The 19,320-nt window shown below is 55.0% G+C and overlaps 1 protein-coding gene across 1 annotated transcript; it reads right to left on the bottom strand.

The window, feature by feature from the left end:
* Positions 1 to 4,786: 4,786 nt before the first annotated feature.
* SOX14 (SRY-box transcription factor 14) lies at positions 4,787 to 5,829 on the bottom strand. Its single transcript, XM_033068700.2, has 2 exons — positions 5,350 to 5,829; positions 4,787 to 5,196 (listed from the first exon to the last, which is right to left on the bottom strand). The coding sequence occupies exons 1-2, from the start codon at positions 5,619 to 5,621 to the stop codon at positions 4,899 to 4,901; spliced, it is 570 nt and encodes a 189-aa protein (XP_032924591.1). The 5' UTR covers positions 5,622 to 5,829; the 3' UTR covers positions 4,787 to 4,898.
* Positions 5,830 to 19,320: the final 13,491 nt, after the last annotated feature.

Genomic DNA, 19,320 nt, shown 5'->3' with positions numbered 1-19,320 from the left:
GGAGAGATAAGGCTGGAGGATGCAATGAAAAAAAAATCTGAAGTCATCCTCTCCCCCCCTGTACTGCGCTGCACCTTGGGCAGCGGAGCAGAATCCAGAATCTCAACTTCTCCCGACATATGTTTCCAGCAGATAAGTAAACAATCTGGACGTGAAATGAAAATTTTAATTAATGCAGTAATGCTATTACACCTCAAGTGTGCAAATCCCATTGCCTTGCACTGTGACAATGGGTGGGGAGGAGGAAAGAAAGCAGACAGACAACAAACCACAAGCAAATTCTAATCTGGGTTTTGCTTTTCACTCGGCTCCAATTGTTTTCATAGTTTGTTTCCTTTGAATTAATCTCATCCTTATATTTCAATAATTACCAGCTACTCATCTCTTCCCCTCTTTCTCTCAGCCACTCAAAGAGCCGGCTCCCGCTCCCTCGCTCTCCTCTTTTACATTGGGATCAACCTGGATTTAATTTCGGGGCTTTTAGGCGTACACATGTTGCCTTGTTGCAGCGTGGACCTGCACAGACCCTGCACGTTATTTCTTGTTTAGCTTTCCGAACGAGGAGCGTTCAGGAATAATGAAGTATTTTGCCCTAATAAAAAGGGAAGGAAAAAAAAAAAAAAAAAGAGAGAAAGGAATAATAATAATAATAAAGACTGCGTTGTCCCTTTGATGTCGGTATAAAACACCCCAACTGAAATAGAGGCGTGTAAAGGGAGAAAAGAGAGACGAGGAGGTAAAATTAAGGACCGAAAGAGAGAGAGAGAGGAAAAAAATAATAATAAAAAAGGCAAATTACAGAGCCATGAAAAGCCCCGAGGCTCCCTCGCTGCGGAGCGCGGCGCAGCGCGGGGAGCTCAGCCCGCGTCCCCCGGCAGCGCCGGGCTCCTGCAGCCCGGGGACAGACCCTGCCCCTGCCTCGGGGTGTCACATTGCCAGCGTTTGGGTGGTTTGTGGTGGCTTTTAGGGGAGGCGGTGAGGTGGCTGCGGCGGAGGGACCCTGCTGGAGCCGCTGCCCTCGCCAGCCCCGCCAGGGTCCCCGGCCCGGCCGGTCGGGGCCGCTGCGAGCGCAGGAGGAGGAGGAGGAGGAGGAGGACGTGTTTCTGATCACCGCTCACTTTTAAACACTACAATCAAGGAATGTAGCCAGGAGGTCGGGCCTGGAATAAAACCGTAAAATCAGAATTGCAATCTTTTTGATGTTTCAAAGTCTCTTTGAATGCCTTTGATACACTCAATAGCAAATTTACTGGGCTATTATCACTAATAAGCAGAAATAAGTAATATCTCTCAGAGACTTCTATGGGCTTAATGTGTCCTTTAAAATAAAGTTTTTTAACATCACTTAATTCCCCTCCTGTCTTTGTCTCTCCTGCAGCAGAGCTCCCTGGCGATCGCACAGCTACACCTGGGTGCCAGCGAGGGCTCTCCCGCTCCCCTCGGCCTCCCGAGATCTTTGCTCCCCCTCTCTTATTTGTTGTTTTGTTCAAAGCAAGGCCAGAGTGGATGATTTTAAGTGTCTAGGTGGTCCAGCAGGCAGCACTGAGGAGAGGAGAGGAGAGGAGAGGAGAGGAGAGGAGAGGAGAGGAGAGGAGAGGAGAGGAGAGGAGAGGAGAGGAGAGGAGAGGAGAGGAGAGGAGAGGAGAGGAGAGGAGAGGAGAGGAGAGGAGAGGAGAGGAGAGGAGAGGAGAGGAGAGGAGAGGAGAATAGAGAAGAGAAGAGAAGAGAAGAGAAGAGAAGAGAAGAGAAGAGAAGAGAAGAGAAGAGAAGAGAAGAGAAGAGAAGAGAAGAGAAGAGAAGAGAAGAGAAGAGAAGAGAAGAGAAGAGAAGAGAAGAGAAGAGAAGAGAAAAGAAAAGAAAAGAAAAGAAAAGAAAAGAAAAGAAGGAATTGGGGTGAGGGGAGCTGGGGGGAGCGGGCCCGGCAGCAGGAGTGACGAGGCCGCGGTGCTCCGCTCCCGGCCGGCCCCGCTCGGCCCCGCTCGGCCCCGCTCGGCTCCGCGGGTGCGGGCGAGGCTCCGTAGCGAAGCCCAGCCCGGGACAGCGCCCGGCCGCGCACCCAAGGCGTGGTGCGCATAACCCCGCGGCCTTTGTTTAATGATTTTATTGAAAGAAGGAGACAGTTGTGGGGAAACAGGTTTGACAAGGAGCTGCATTTCCCCCTCGAGGGAATAGCTTTTTTTCACCCCTCTCTCTCTCTCTCTCTCTCTCCCCCTCTTTCTTTCTGTTTTTGGTTTCCCTTTGACATCAAAGTCAGTAATCGGTTCATTGCAGTGTCAAGATCATTATTTAATTTATTTATCTCCACGAGTTAAACAGCTACACACCTGCAGCCGGGCGGGAGGGTTGGAGGGAGAACACGGCGCAGGGAACGGGAACGAAACACGGCGAGCAGAGGCTGCGGAGGGGCGAGCGGGGTGAGAACACGGCGAGGCAGCGAGGAAAAGAGAATGGGAACAGGAAGAGAGGGAGAGTAAAGAGTCTGCGAAGTAGGAAAAGAGAAAGAGAGAGGGAGAAGGAGAACGGAAGGAGAGAAGGGAGAAATGAGAGAGGGACAGGGAAGGAGATAGAATTAATAAATGAAGATAAGAAGGTAAAAAGGAAAGCAGGAAGGAAGGAAGGAAGGAAAGTGGGAGGGAAGGTGTGAAAAGGGAAAGAAAAGGGGAAGGAAGAAAGAAGAGAGCGAAAGAAAGAAGGAAAGTAGGGAGGGAAGATGCCCGCCAAAGTTTCCAGCCCTGTCACTCCGCGCTCACCGCCTCGCCCCGCAGTTTCCCCGAGGCCCCGGCCCCCACCGAGCCCGTCCTGCCCCGCAGCGGCCCCGAGGGTGTCTGGGCACAGGGCTGCGGGGTGTCCCCAAAGCCCAGCCGTGCTGGGGAGCGGGACACGGGCTCGGGGACCCCGCTCTGCCCCACGGCCGGCGTGGGCCGGGGCCGGCGCTCCCCCCGCCCGGCTCTGCCTCCGACCATTGTCAGCCTAATGCGGGCGGATGTCGGAGGACACTGAGCTATCGGTGTTATCAGCCGGGCTGACAGCGCCTGTCAGCTGGGGTTACATCAGCGCCCGCCGCCGCCGCGCCGCCCCACGCCGGCCGCATCCAGCCCCGCGTGTCCCAGCGGATCGTCCCGCGGCTCCCAGGCCCTCCCCAAGCCAGCTCCTTTAATTGTCCTCATTTGTAAGAGCCGTTTTGTCATGCTAAACAAGGCTGGAGCAGCCATTCTAACCTCTCCTTTCAGCCCTTTTCTCCTCTCCCCTTTTGTTTACCTTCGCCTGATCTCTCATTTATTTATCTATCTATTCTTCCCCCGCTTACCCTCCCATTCAAGCCCCATGTATGTTAATTGTGTTACGCCGTTTAATTCCAACATCGGTCTCCAAAGAGCACTTAATGAGCAAAGCACATCCAAACACGCAGCGCTCCGGCTATTCAGCTCGTCCAGACGGATCCCCTGCCTCTTCCTCCTCGCCCTTGTCTCTGCCCCCCGACTCTCTAAAAACCCCCAAACACCGCTAAGCGATCCGCACAAGCTGCTCATTCCAAACCACCCCCTTCCAGCACCGCCGGCGCTCCCCTCCCCGTTCCAGATATTTCCTCGCACCGCTAAAACTTCAACTCCGCGGAGGCAACTTGGCAAAAGCCGGTTCCCGACGGGCCGGGGGTGGGGCGGGGCGGGGGGAGCAGCTCCCGCATCCCCCCGGCTCCGCTCCGCTCCATCCCGGCTTTTCGCAAGTTTGCTCCTCCCGCAGCCGCGTTTCCCCGACGGGCTCCGCTCGGAGCCCGGCTCGGCACGGCTCGGCTCGGCTCCAGAGTGCCCCGGCCCGGGGAGAGCAGAGCCGGGGGCTGCGGGCGGGGGTCGCTCCCGGCCCCGGTGTGGGACGCGGGGCTGCGTCCCCGCACTCACACCACGCACTTGCCTCGTTTGATGACAGATTGTCTTTATTCAAAACGTCTTTGTTCAACAAATGAAAAGGTTTAACGAGGTAAAATCCTGCCGGATACATCTTAGTTTCTGTTTCTTCTTGCCCAAGACATTGTGAAAACATATTTAAATTGCCATCGGTTTTTATTCGGTTTTTCGTTAGTAGTAGTAGTAATAATTTTTTTACAATTCTACTGCCTGACTTCATACCTGACGCTCTGTCTAAAGTAAACTTAGATCTAGTCTCACTGGATCACACAAATTTAAGGACTATCTGTTTTAAATTAAGCAAACACTATCATATGTTTTAAATATAAATGTTTCTCCCCGTCTTTTTTTTTTCTTTTTTTTTTCTTTTTTAACTTTGAAGAGCCTTTTTTTCTGACATGAAAAGCAATTTTACCTAGTAGTACGTGGTGGCAAAATATATATATATTTATATATATATAACACAGCTGATCTCATTTTTCAATGTGCAAAAGGAAAACAACAAGAAAAAAAAATTAAAATCAGAGTAAGACTGGGACTTCCCAAAGTCAAGTCCAAGTGACATGAGACCCTGGAGAACTCATAGACATTAAGAGAATAAATTAAAATCGAAACCGCCTCTCTCCCTCTTTTTTTTGTCTTTTTCTCCCCGCTTTGTCCCGAAAGGGCAGTTCAAGGTTCGCTTTTCTTTTCTGTTTTTAAACACATTTACAACTCTTACAAGTGCCGGGCTCCTATCTGCCCTCGCGATTGCAGATCCCCCCCGAGCCTGGGGCCAGCTCTCGAGGCGAGCTTTAGGCGAGAGCATCTCCGAGGCAGCGTCCGCGTCTGTCCCGGCCCGGCGGCGGGCGGCAGAGTCCTGGTTCGGGTGGCCTTTTTGCTCCTGCAGCTTTTATGTACATGCACACACGGAGGAATCCCAGTTCCAGCTGCCGGCCGGGTTTGGGGGACACACGCGCACACACACACGCCTGTGGGGGTGTGGGTGGGTGGGTGTTACATGGCAGTCGCGTGTGCTGAAGAATAGGGGTCTATCCCAGTCTTGGTCATGCCTGGGAATAATATGTAGGCAACTGGAGGTTGCAAACTGGAAGCCGACCAAGCGGTACAGTTACATGGCACGACATAGCCCGGGTTAGTTGGCGAGGGGTGAGTGTGGGTGTGTTGGCTGGGGCAGCTCAAGCTGCCGAACGCCCCGTTCTGGTATCCCAAGGTGGAGGCGTAGGGCAGGGTGCTGGTGGCTAAGGTGTGAGGAACCTCAGTCATCTTCTGAATGGCGCTGGAGCTGAACTGGCTGGGGTCAAGTAAGGAGTAAGGTGCTGAGGTGGGAGGCAGGAAAGCCCTGGCCTTCTCCGGGGAGCTCAGCAGCGAGTCAGTGGCCCCCACGGGAAGCCCGGCGGCCTTTAAGGGATCTGTTTCCCCGAGGTAAGGCAAAGGGAAGACATACCTGTCCTTTTTCAGCAGGTTCTTGGGCTTGCGCCGGGGTCGGTACTTGTAGTCGGGATGCTCCTTCATGTGCTGCGCCCGCAGCCGCTTGGCCTCGTCGATGTACGGGCGCTTCTCCGCCTCGGAGAGCAACTTCCACTCCGCGCCCAGCCGCTTGCTAATCTCCGAGTTGTGCATTTTGGGGTTCTCCTGGGCCATCTTGCGCCGTTGGCCGCGGGACCACACCATGAAGGCGTTCATGGGGCGCTTGATGTGGTCGCTGGGCTTGGACATGCTTCGGCCGGGCGGGCGGGCGGGCGGCTCTGCGGGGCGCGGCGGCTCGGGGCGCCGGACGGCGGCGGCAGGACGAGGAGGAGGAGGAGGAGGAACGGCGGCAGAAGGCCGGAGGAGCCGGAGGAGCGGCAGGAGCGGGCTCAGCTGATCATCACAGGTCCTCCGCCAAGGCCGTCCCCGGCGGGAGCCGTGGCGGGGCGGGGCGCGCAGCAGCGCGGAGCGGCGCGGAGCGGAGCCCGCGGGGCCCGGCGGGCACTAGGCGGGCGGGGAGCCGCCGGGCGCAGCACCGGGCCGGCGGTGGGGACGCGGGGCGGTGCGGGGCAGTTCAAAGGCGCGGGGCTGCGGCGGGCAGGCTGACATAGCGGCAGGGCGGTCACAGCGCGGCCGGGCGCCCAATCAGCGCGGAGGGGGCCCGCTTAAAAAGAGAGGGAGAGAGGAAGGGCGAGAGGAAGAGGAGGGGAGGGGACAGTGAAGGGAGGAGGAGGAAGAAGAAGAGGAAGGAGGGGACAGGAGGATCCCCCCCACCCCCGCCTTCCAAGGCGCGGATTAAAAGGAAGGCTTTTGTGAGTTGCTGCGCTAATAGCAGCTATGGAGGAAAGGGGAAGGAGAACGGGATCGTCCCCACCTTCCTCATCCTCCCCCATCCCTGGGGTGTGCGGAGCGGGGCCGGTCCCGGCGCCCTGCAGGCTCCGCCGCCGTCGGGGCTGCGAGCGCTGCGCTCCGCCGTGCGCCCACCGCTGTCCGCTTCCCCCGCTGCCCCCGCCTTCCCCGCGCTCCCGGCCGCTCTCCCGCTTCCCCAGCCCCCGCCTTCCCCGCTCCGCAGCCCCGCTTAACCCCGGGAGCCGGCCCGCGTCCCGGCTTGCTTTGAATAATTGCCTGCCTCCCGCGAAACGCCCGTGGGGAAAATATTTATTAAATGGAAACAATTGTCCCGGCTCCCGGGGGGCACCGCGTTTGTTCCGGGCTTATTGGTTTTTAGCACCTGCTTTGGTTAACAAACCTGCTCGGAAAAGGCCCCCCCGGGCCGCCCCCTACCCCCGCTGCCCGCGTCCGACAGTGACCGGGGAGAGAAACGAGATGTCGGGGGGAGCTCCCGGCACGGGCGGGGGGCGCCTGGCCCGGCCCCTCCGGGGTCCCCCCGCTCCTCTCCGCCCCAAACTTCGCCTCCTGCCCGAGGGGAGCCCCCGCCGCGGGCCGCTCCGGGCCCGCCGCCTCTCCTGGGGGCTCTCGGCTCTACCCCCTGCTCCAAATAATATTAATAATAATAACAGAATAAACCACCTTCGCTCTCTTTTCCTCCTTCGCAATAAATGACTTTCATTTCCCTGTGCGTGCCGAGCCGAGGAGGAGGAGGAGGAAGAAGAAAGGGGCCAAGGATGTGGAGTCCGCTCACCTGGACGGGGCCGGCAGCGCCCGAGGCTTTGGCTCTGCTGCCGCCGGCTCCGTCCCAAAGGCTTTTTTCGTTGAGCCCAGAAATGCGCCGCGAATTTCCCAGCCCGCGCCAGGACCCCCGCGCTCAGAGCGGGGGCGGCGGGCGGGATCTTCCCTCCGCTGCCTCGGGGAAATTCGCCCCATCCCAGGGTGGGATCCCCGAGCTCCTCCCCACCCCCAGCAGCCGCTGATACGGGACCCACAAACAAAAAAAATGTGCGTGCAGGCGGGCCCTTCCCGCAGCTGTCCCCCAGGGTCGTGGCCCGTTCTGGGGGATCTCTGTGCCACGCGTGGTCCCGGTGGCCCGGCTGGGATGCCCGAGCGCTGCTCGCCCCGACCGGCACCCGCGGGCTTGGCCGTGGCCGTGGTAGGGTGACACGCGTGGAAACTTCTTTTTTACCCCACTTTTTCCGTGGGAACCGCGCTCTGGACAGCCCCAGCTGCCGCGCTCAATATCCGCGGGGGAAAGCGCCTGGAGTGCTGCCCCTCGTCCCTCTCCTCAGCACCGCGTACTTTCCCCTCCGACGGTTAAAATACAAAACTCCCTTCGCTTTTATTGTTTCTTTTCAAATTCTTCGAAGGAGGGGGAGAAATTGTACCGCTCGTCATCCCTCGGCAAGATTAAACGAGAGTAGCCGGGCGTCGTTCTCAAAAATCCGGGCAGCAAATCGTTCGGGAGGGAGCGATAGCTCGCAGGCTCTGCCTGCTCCCGAAAAGTCTTTCCGATCAGTTAATGTAGCTTCGCAATATTAATGATAAAACATCGGCAGCCCGGCTTTCATTGGCTGCTGCCTCGCCGTGCTGCAGCACACACGCTCCATCAGCTCGGGGCATTTCGGGCTCCGGTTTGTTCATTTACATCCCATAAATGCCCCCGCCAAAAAAAAAATAAAATTAAAAGGAGTAGCACGGGAAAGATTTCCTTCGAGATTCCAACGCTTCCATTTTTCCAGTACTTCCATTTTTCCCCGAAATCCTTTGTCCTGCAAGAGCATCTGTTGCAGTCGTACAGCCCCCGGGGCTGGATTTTATAAACTTCGTCGCCTTTTTGGGGTTTGGGTTTTTTTCCTTGGGGAGGGCAGCAATTTGCAGGGCGGTGACTGAAATCTATTTCTCCTCACCAGCTTGTTTAGACACCAAAACTAATGGTGCGATTATTATTCCTGAATGATATCATGGTAATGCAGAGAGATAAGAATGGCCTGATAGGGAAACATTAAAATTATATTCTTGGAGATAGTTCATTTGGAGTAACTTTAAATTAGATGAGATCATGTAGCCCGAGATCCGGTATCAGCACAAATAGAGCTGTATTTCTGCCTTCAGCCTCCTCCTCCTCCTCACAGCAATCACGGTCGGGCTTACAACTGCCAAAAGTGAGAGGTGAAGAGCACCTAGGATTTGAAAATACCCCCGATCTAAACTTTATTTAGGAAATAATGGATCTTTAAATAACTTTATTTTTTTAATGCTTCAGGCACTGGGAAAGGGAGGGGATTTCTAATTGATTTTTTTAATTGAAGGAAGCACGTTTTGGAAAGACTTCCAGGTTTCTGGGGCTTTTTCAGAGGCGCTGAGGATGCAGGTCCTGCTTGTTGTTCTGCGGGACCTGGTGAAATTCCCACCACCAGGAATGCTTTTTCCAAATACCCAGAACGAGCTCAGCGCACAGAATCCCACCAGGCATTGCCAGGAATGATTATATTCCAGCTTTCCCCTCATATCTGGTTATTTTACATGCAAGTACACACATACATTTCATTATGCGTGTGCCACATATTAAAAAAGACCCTTTTAATCACATGCCATCAAATAATATTTTCTGGGAGAGATATATGGAAAATATATGCACAGAGCAGCTCATCCGGGCAGCAGCACTGATGTGTTCACAGATACTGTGCAGAACACACTGGATACTTAACTTAGGTTATTCTTTTTGCATTTTCACAGTGTTTCTTGCTCGTTTTCATCCTCCCAACCCTGAAAAAGGCAGTTACAGGGATCCAGCCTCCTGCATGGAGAGATTTAATGGAGCAGGTCAGTGCCCTGTACATCCCTGACAGAAGGGGGGAGCAGTGATGGATGTGGCAGATTGAGATGTGGCCAGCAAGAGATGCTCCCTGGGAAGGCACCACCTTCCTTGGGAGAGGGCTGGAGAATAACTTGCTTCAGAACTAAAGATTCCCCCTGCATTAGAACCTGGTTTATGCCCTGAGGCAGAAGTTTATAGCCCTTTCCAAACTTGATTTTTGTTCTGCACATTTTTTGTGCGTGTGATACGACCTGATCCCATCCCACCCCTTCCTTTAACACAGTGCTCTGTGCATTTAGCTCTCACTCCTCACAGGTGATCTGTTCCTTGCTCTTTTGCGGCACCATTTGTATTTGTGGCTCGATGTTAATGAGGAGGGTGATGGATGTTGGTGAGGATTTCCCTCCTGGCTCAGGCTCTCTGCAGGTGACAATCCTGTGGCATGGCTGTCACCATGAGGAGCCACCAGGGCTGTGAAAGCCGTGCCTGCCTCCTCTGTGGGCAGTCCAGTGCTCTCCACTGGGGTGAAGGTCCTGATCAATGCAATGTCTGACAGAAAAATATGCCTCGAATTATGTCAGCCTTCCCAGAGCATCAAATTCAGGATAGGTATGGAATTACAGAATCACAGAACGGTTTGGGCTGGAAGGGACCTTTAAATGTCATCGAGTCCAAGCACTTTGCACTGAGCAGGGACACCTCCCACTAGAGCAGGTTGCAGAGCCCCATCCAACTTGAAAGTCTCCAGGAATGGGGTGTCCACCACCTTTCTGGGTAACCTGTGCCAGGGCCTCACCTCCCTCCTTGTGGAAATCTTCTTCCCTGTGTCTCTCTCACGCTTCCAGGTCTGTGTGTGTCGCTGTGTAGAAGAGCTGCAGTGAGCACTGGGAGTGCAGCTGGGCCAGCAGCCTGCTGGGGTGACATTGCTGTCACTGTGAGGACACCAGGCTGTGGCAGAGAGCACCAAAACTGCCCCCACGCAATCAGGCAGCAGCTGGGACTCAGTGGAACCCACAAAGAGTCTCTGGGTATCATACTGAGGCAGTGCCACCTCCTAAGGCCTTCCCTTAGCAACTTCAGCAGCTAAACAATGAGTGGCTGAAGAGTTGCTCATCCTTCTCAGGGTAAGAAGTGCCTGGTGGGAACCCACTGGGATTCCCCTCCCATGAGTGCACCAGCCCACCTGCCCAGGGAAGGGTCCCCCCTGGATTTTGTTTTCCCTGCAGCAGCAGCAGCAGGAATCAGAGCTGATGAGTCTCTGCAGTAAATAAGTGCATTCACTGTGGCCATGGATGTAAGCCCGAGGGCTTGACATGGCATTGACTTCCCAGATATTGTATGGCCAGGGAGCCTCAGTCATTGTCAGCAGCATGAAGGGAAGGATAAAGGAGCTGAGCTCAGGAGTGCAGAGCAGGCTTGTAAGGAGAGGCAGTATCTTTTATTAGACCAACTGATACAGTCAGGAAAAAAAACCCAGACAGGTTTGCAGGCATGTGAGCTCTGAAATAGAAGCAACAACTTTCAAGAAAAGTGCCAAGGCTGAACTGTTTATCTCCCACAGTTCCCTGCCCCTGCTCCTGGGAAGGCTGATGGCTTCATCACCATGATCCAGCCATCCTCTCTGGGCTGGGATGGAGCTCTGCAGTGGGATTGCTCCCTGTGATCCAGCCATCCTCACTGAGCTGGGATGGAGCTCAGCAGTGGAATTGCTCCCTGTGATCCAGCCATCCTACCCAGGATGGGATGGAGCTCTGCAATGGGATTGCTCCCTGTGATACATCCATCCTCACTGAGTTGGGATGGAGCTCTGCAATGGGATTGCTCCCTGTGATCCAGCCATCCTCTCTGTATGGAATGGAGCTCTGCAGTGGGATTGCTCCCTGTGATCCAGCCATCCTCCCTGTATGGGATGGAGCTCTGCAATGGGATTGCTCCCAGCCATGCATCAGGTGTGGAGAAGCACAGGTCCAAAGCTGGAGGAAAATCCTGTGGTAAAGAAGAGAAGTGACCTGCAGGGTTTGGTGTGTCAGGTGAGCTCTGGAGTAGCTTTTTTCTGGATGACTGACACAAAAGAAGCCTGTGGAGAGAAGGTGGTGCTCAGGCAGACATGAGAAACTCTGTGTTCTGCAGACTGGGGACACACCTAAAATATTGCCCTGTTGTGTTTCTATCACAGTTGAATAACATGAGCAGTGATCTGGCCACAATGCAAATGTACAGAGGAAAATACTCATTCTAGTGATATGTGTACTCTCAGCACCAGCTCAAGGGCTCAGGGTTCCTGCAAATCTCTGTCTAGCCCCCCAGTAGCACACTTTGCATTTGGATTTCTGAACAAGCCCAGTGATGTTTAAAAGCATCCACCATTGATGTTCTTAAGGGCTACAGTGCTGGAGCTTCAGAACCATCTCTTGATTCAGTGAAGTGTGCTTAAATTCAGGTCCACTCCATTTATTTTGGATCTGTCAGCATCACACACAAGGTAGAGGAGGAGGGTTTTCCTGTCCAAACTGCCCTGTTTGGTCAGTGTGTCCCCTTTTGTGAACATCTGCCCCCTCAAACACAGCCAGGCCCTCAGCACCATCAAGCTTCCCACCTAAATGAACTAAACCATACAAGAGCCATCAAATTTCTCCCCTGCTCTTCTCACTGCCCCTGTTGTGGCAGAAACACAAAGCCTGTGAGAAAGTAGCACCTGACACCCATGAAAGATCTGACAAACAGCCAGTTTATCTCACTGGAAGGTCTCCAGACCTCACGATTCCTACAACTGCTCTCTGTGTCCTCAGGGTGAAGTTCTAGAGGTGGATTGGGTTATTTTAAGCCCTGAAGACCATTTCTTCCCCATGACACATTCCTAGGATGATGGGAATCCTGGGAATCCCCAGGACCACCAATGCCTGCCTGCCATAATCCTAAAGAAGTCATGTGTCACGTGGTCTAAAATGATCTGGAAAACCTCCAGCGCTGTTAGGATTTAAGCATGTTGTTTAGGTCCTGGTTGCTGGAGAAGAGCCACAGTTGTGAGATTCTCCAGAAAGAAAGAGATGCTCCATGCTGTCCTCTACTCCCTGGCAGTAAGCCACAACCAGGAGTGGCAGATGCTCTCCTGCCTCCAGCCTGGTACCCTCCAAAGCCTGTGCAGAGCACTTTGAACGCTCCGATGCTGTTGGCAGAGCTGAGCCTGCGTGGCAAGCACAGCTTTGGGTTGAACCGGTGAAACCAGGTCTGAGCAGCCACTCAGTGCTGCTGCTCAGTGAAAACTCAGCCCTGCCACTGACCTCACTGAGTGAGGCAGCTCTGGGAAAACCACAGGGCACGTAGCCACCCAAGCAGTCTTGAAAAGGCAACAGCTTCCATCCAAACGCTGCTTTACAGGAGCCCAGATGCCTCTGAGATGTCTTTTGTTTCTTGCCAGATGTTTGTGGTGGCATCTTGGAGCAAAGCTCCTCCCTGGCTCATCCCCAGCCTGGGAGCTGCCCTCAGAGGCTCAGCAGAGCAGAGCACCTTGAGTAGGGAAGGTGTCCACAGGCTGCACGCAGACTGGGTGCAGGGGTTGTGTTTGCTCTGAGGTGTGAGCTGGGAGTCAGACACCCTGGCAGAGATCATGGTCTGCTGGGGAGTCAGCAGTGGGTCCCCAGCACCGATGGGAGAGCTCCCAGTGTCCTCTCCAGGCCTGCAGAAGCCATTCCTTAGAGGAATGTGGTGTCCAGCCATGAATGGTCCCCAGCCCCCTCCTAGGGCATGGGAGTGACCTCCTGCCCAGCAACGCTGGGAAACAAGTCTGGAGAGCCAAGAGAGAGGCAAACATCGTGCCAGACTCCAAAAAATGAGTCACCCAGAGGGATGGAGGCAGCAAACATCGGGATGAAGTAGTCCCAAATCCTTTGGGCCATCTGGAGATCCCCAGCCCTGCTGCAGGACTGACACGAGGGCTGGAAGCAGAGCTGCCCCGGCTGGGAGCTTCCAAAGGAATTCCTGGTCTGTGCTGGACATGCCCTCTCCTGCCCTCCCCAGCCTGGTCCTGCTCATTCCACCGCAGCATCCCTGACTCAGGGCCCTTCTTCCCTGGCAAACAGAGCCCTCCCTCCACAGGAAACTTCGGGGGAAGTCTCAGGAACTAACTTTGGGGGATGGTACAGATTGTATGATCATGGCTTGAGGAAATTATTATATTTTTAATTGAATTTTGTGTGCTATGCACAGATACTACAGTAGTGGGCCCTTTATCAATTGTTAACACGAATACTAATGCTAATCATTTGTTTCTGGAAACAAATACAAAGATATTTGATGGGGGGGAGGAAAAAAGCTCTCTGAATTTTAACACCAAAAATAAAGAAATGCATTTCAGGCCGGTGGTGGCAAAACCCCTCAGTCCCAATACGATGACACTAAACGTGAGATACTGGCATTAACGACTCCGGCACGGCAGGGCCGGCTCCGAAAATGACTCAGGGAGCAACTCCAACAACCTTGGCCCAAAACTGCATCCCCAGGAGCCACGTGAGGGCAAACGCTGCAGGGCACAGCCCGGGCTGCTCCTCCGGAGTCCGGGATGGGGACGGGGATGGGGACAGGGATGGGGACAGGGATGGGGACCGGGATGGGGACAGGGATGGGGACGGGGATGGGGACGGCTCCGGAGCGATTCGGCCGCTCCTCTCTGTATTCCTCGCTCTGATTTACAAGGCACCCATCTCCCTCCAGCAGCTGCTCGTGCTTTACGAGGTTTGCAGATGAAAGCCAACGCGATTTCCACCCACCCAGCCCAAACGGGAAGGCGCGCTCGGTAACCCTTTCCTAACCCTGGAGCCAGGGATTCTGCGGGGAGCAATTTAGCCGGCAGGAGATTCCGGGAAGGGCAATTAATGAGAATCTTGGATGAAGGTTGTCTTGTATCTCGTTCCAAACACGGCCATAGAGGTTTGCACTGGGGCGGGGGAGGCAAACGTTAAAGGCAGGGCCTGCTCTGGAGCACACCCAGTCTGCAGCACCTGCAAATTTCTCCCCCAGGATAAATAACTGAGGTATCTCCGTCACTCGGGGCTGTTCAAATTATTCATAGCAAATAAATTACCAGGTGTATTTAGTCTGTTGTCGTTCCCCCCCTCCTCTTCCTACCTGCTCATGAATCACTTGGAAATAGATTCTGATTTCTGCAAGTGTGTCTATTAGTCACGATAAGGAGCCGTGGCAGGCGCAGGCAAAGGCGGGTGGCCGACGGGCTGTGGGCAGAGGCTCATTGCTGGCCTTGATCTGCATCTCAGTGGTGATTCAGGCCCCGCTTCCGAGACCGATTTGTGTTTTCCCCCCTTCCTTTTTAACGAGCAACGGGAGCAAGAGGAAGTGGTGCAGAGATGCTCAGCACAAACCTGCTCTGGCAGGCAGGAATCCCCTGCTTCTCCTGCAAATGGGGCTGCTCCAACACAGACCGTGACCCCTGTGGGGTTGGTGGCCCTCGCCAGTGCTGCTGTGACCCTCAGGTGTGTGGGTACCCACCGGTGCATCCCACCCCTGAGCTCCCGTGGTGCCCCACCAGCGCTGCCCGTGCATCCCCAGGACTCGGCACACCTGCAGGATGGCCTGCACTGCCAGCCACAACTTTCCTGGGAAGATGCACCAAGAGGTTTGGCTCCCTCCTGTTCCGGGGCCAGCCCAGCCCCAGGCTGTGCCCATGGCAGGCCGATCGGCCCCGTGCCCTGTGCCCCAGCCCTTTGCTCCACAGGCAATCCCCGCCCCAGCACACACAGCCACGCCGCCCTGATGCGGTTCCAGCGCTCCGCCGGCTGCCGACGGAGGGAAAACTTGGAATACAATCGGCACGGCCGGCTCGGGCAACCCGAGAGGTGCGGGATGCAGGTGGGAGGAGAGGAGGAGGAGCTGCGGCCGCCCTTCCTCTGCGGCACGTGGCGCTCAGCTTCCAGCGAGAGGGAGACGTGTCTGATTACCGGGCAAACAATAGTGAGCAGCGCTGTTTAAACACATCCAATTACCGCTGTTGTTCAGCGGGCAGAGGCCGATGTGAGAATGCAAACACAGGGAGAGCAGAGAGGTCTCTGCCGGGGAAAGCTGTGGGAGCCTTGTAACTCTCCCCTCTGAAAAGGGATTTAATCAGCAGCTGCTCACTGGCAGGGCAAGGAGGAAGAATGAGCGCTTTGTGCACGGCACTGACTTTTGGCACTCCCTGGGGCACGCAGATAACTCCCCTGATCCCCTCCCTCCCCCGGGAAGCGCTGCTTGATGGCACAGATCGGGCTGCTCCCTCCGGCCAAACACAGCCCGGGGCCTAAGTCCCAAAGAAACATCTTCATTTCCCTCTGCCGCTCCGCCTCTGCTGTGATCCGGAGGTTTGTGACACCAAGAGATCCCTCAGGCCCACCAGAGGTGCTGGGGGTGGAGGACTCTCTCTCCCCTCCCAGCCCGTGCTGGGTTTAGCCCGGCACTTTGGTCTCCGTGGCTCCTGCCCGGGAGGAGACATCGAGTTTTTAGACCAAAGTGGGCCAGTTTTACCGGGATCAAGGGAACTCAGCATCAGCGAGCTCAGTGCCTCCCTTGGGGCTGCAGTGACACGAGCAGCAGTGTAACCAGCCTCTCACGGCCTCATCCTGCCGCTCTCATCCATTCCTCCATCCACTGGCGTCCCTAAACCCCAGCGGAGCCCCACCGAGAGAGGAGCCCCACCTCAGCCCAAGGGACCCCATCTGACCCCTTGGCATGGGAAAGGCTCCCTGCAGACCAGCAAACCCCTCCCCAATCGGAAGAATTTCTCCGATTTTAGAGGATTAACGCTCTCACCAGAATCACAGGTGATTATTGCTCCCTTCGGTGCTTTCACATGGCTTGGAATAACGCCCCAGGGATCCATAACAATTAACCGACTCCAGCATCTCTCGCTGCCGTCAGTCAGAGACAGGAGAGAGCCTCAACATGAATCAAAGCAGAGGGAATAAGTAGTTTAGTCCTTTTCTTTGCTGTTATTCCCACGTTAACACCGGAGTTTTTCCCCGTGGGATGACAACAATTTCTCCTTGAGCAGAAATTCACTGACACAAAGTGAAGACTGCACTTTTATCTCTGTGCATGCGCTGCTCTTGGTGACACGTCCCCAAAACTAACTCCAAAGAAGAGAAGAGGATCTTCCTTCTTGGGTGGCTTTTTCTGGCTTTGGGAGCAGCAGAGCTCAGTTCCCCTCCGGGCTGGAGCTGTGCAGAGTCCCGAGGGAAGGCAGCTGGGCTGTGCCAAGGCTCCTGCTGATCCCATCGCTGCCCTGACACGTGCGGGGAGCGCGGTGTTTTCTTCCTTTCACAGAGAAGGATTCTTTCCCAATTAATCAGTCCTGGCCGTGAATTTAATCGCTGCCCAGGGACTGACTCTGAGTCATGCCGTGCTTTGGTGGTTACCTGTCAGGTGCGCGGTGTGCCGGGGTCTCAGGGCTTCGATCCCCATCCTCAGCGGGATCTCGGGGCAGAACGGTCCAGGGACAGAGTGGGATGGGGATGCAGCCCCCGGGCACATCCCCAGGTGAGAACTGCTCCTGCCTGGCACCAAAAAGACTGCAAAAATGTCATCTGCTCCAGGTGGCCTTAAGCCCCTTCCAACCCAAAACATTCCACAAATCTACGAAAATGGATTGCAAAAATCCTGCCCACTTCCATTTTTTCTGTTGCAGTTGCAAAATATTTGTGTTTCGAGTCCTATTCCCTTGGAAGGGTTTTTATTCTAATACAGGAATTTTTCAAGGATGCAAATGCATTTTCTGTTTCCCTTGCAAACCAGGAATGCTTCTCTGCGGGAAATATTCCATTTTAAAAAAAATGGCTTTACCGATATTCTACATTCTGAAATCTACAATAAATCACTCCTCAAAAAAGAAAAAAAAAAAGGTGGGGGGAAAGGAAGAGGAAACAGCTGCAAACTCAAATTAGGGTGGAATCAGAGGATATAGTGGGGATGGCAGGGTTAATCTACTTTAAGGTGTTTTTTTGGGAAATAAAAGCCCTAAAACACTGGAGCCACAACATTTTAACATCACAGCTCAAAAAAGGCAGAAGCAACGGGGGCCTGCAGAAAGTCATGCCCAACGTCCTGGCGTGTCAAGGCAGCAATTTCCCCATCCCAGCGTGGGGCTGGTGGCACAAACCACCTTTGTGAAACTCTCCCACTCCCACCGGTGTCTGGGAAAGGCGTGGATGGCTCGGGCAGGTCCTGGCTGCTCCGAAATAGCTCAGTGCCACTGGAGTGAAAGGAGCAGCTCCAGACAGCAGCAGCCACGGCTGGAGCTGCCAATCCGAACTGCCTGGGACGGGGAAGGAGCACAGAAACTCCAGAGCCTCGAGGGGAGGATCCATGTGTCAGGCTGTGGTGAGGTGCCAGAAACAGTTTAGGATGTGCTGACAGATGAGCAGGGTTTAAAAGTCTGCAAGAATAAACCTGAGGGATGTGCACAAGGTGGAGACTCAGCCGTGTGAGGGTGCATCCATGTGGGTGCAGGTATCAGGGAAGCAAAGAATGGTTTGGGTAGGAAGGGACCTGAGAGCTCATCTGGTTCCCATCTCATCCCATGGGCAGGGACACTTTCTGCTCGACCAGGTTGCTCCAAGCCCTGTCCCACCTGGCCTTGAACACTTCCAGGGATGAGGAATCCCATCACAACTTCACCCTCTCACAGCCCCAATCCCCACATCCCAGGGCTGGGGCTGCTCCCGCACTCGTGTGGAGCGGCAGAGCTGTGCCACACAGCCCCAGGTGCCACACGTCCCCCCTGAACCCCTGACACAGCCCCCAGACCCGGCCTCTGCAGAGCAGGGAGCGAGTCTGGCAAGCTCTGCCCGAGGATCTGGCTGCTCAGCCGCTGTTTCCCTCAGTGGGAGCCGGGCAGCTCAGTATTTGCGCCGTGCTTTGAAAGCTCCCCGGTGAGTTCCCCGCGGGAGGAGAGGGGCTGTGACCCCCTTCTCCCCCCTCTTCCACATGAGCAGGGCTCACCCCGCTCCTGCCTGCCCGCCGGGACCAGGAGGGGCTGCAGCGGGCTGGGCTGGGCATCCTTTCTTTGAAGTGGAGCGAAATCTAAAGCTTTCATTGGGAGAGTGCAAATCACTGCTAAAAGCTCTCCCTTCTCTGACCCCCATCTAGGAAACTAATCCAGCCTCACCGGCTTCACCGGTTTCCTTTTGTTTTTCGGTTGTTTCTGGTTTTCTTCGCAGGGCTGACCTTTGTGTTCAGGCATAGCTGACTCCAGCTGGAAACAAAACCGCAGCCCCCTGCAAACAAGAGGTTCATGATTTATTTAATTATTATTTTTACACCGTTTCCCCTATTTCTGCCCGGCGAACACACTGTCCAAAGCCCCCGGTGCTGGCTGCCTGGTTTGGATTAGCTAAAACGGGTTTTTGCCGAGCGTTACTGAGGTCACTTCGGAGCTCGGAATGATGATAATCTGATAATCAGGGTGCTCGTTAGGCTCTGCTAATGAAAGGAAGCCAGTGGATCGCTCCCGTTGTCACACAACCCTGAATCTATCCAATCCTGGAGTGCGTGGAAGGCAGGGACCAGTGGTGGTCCCGGTGTCCCCGTAGCTACGGGACAGATCTGTGGCCACTAGGACAAGGCGACAGCTTTGTGACCACCAGCCACGGAGGAGGCGAGCACAGCGGGCAGAGAACCAGACATTTTCCTTGGCCTTGCAAACAAATCCAGGAATTCCTGACTTTTCCACGACTGCCGGGCTTTCCTCCAGGGCAGGTGGAGCTGCCAAATCGCGGCTTTCCCGGCGCTAATCGGGGGAGGCGGGCGATTAGCGCGGAGCGCGCCGGGCCCGGGGGAGCGCAGGACGCACCGCTGCTCTCGCCGCTCCTGCCCCGCTAAGCGCGTTATCTGTGCCGGCCTTGGCGGAGCCACAGCCCTCCGAGACGGAGCTGGAGCTGCTTTCGGCACCGCCTCCAGCCCGCACGGAGCTGCACTCGTGCACCACTCACCGCTGGTCTCCTACGCGGGTTTTCCTAGGGGAGAGCACCAGGCTGGGACCCCTCTCTGTCCCGGGGGGTAATATTGCCTGCTTGTGTCTGCAGGGTGATTAATCCCCATCAATCTGCCTGAATTTAAGGCAAAACGAGATTTCAATTGCCTTCCTGCATCCTCCCCATCCTGCTGGTGCAGACCCCGCAAACTTGTGTTTGACACTCAGGCTGTGCATTAAGGCTACATTAGAAGGATTTTGCTCCTGCTGTGATGGCTCTG

Source organism: Catharus ustulatus, chromosome 10 (genome assembly GCF_009819885.2).
Source record: "Catharus ustulatus isolate bCatUst1 chromosome 10, bCatUst1.pri.v2, whole genome shotgun sequence".
NCBI classification, from domain to species: Eukaryota; Metazoa; Chordata; class Aves; order Passeriformes; family Turdidae; genus Catharus; species Catharus ustulatus.
This window is presented reverse-complemented; position numbering and strand designations above follow the sequence as displayed.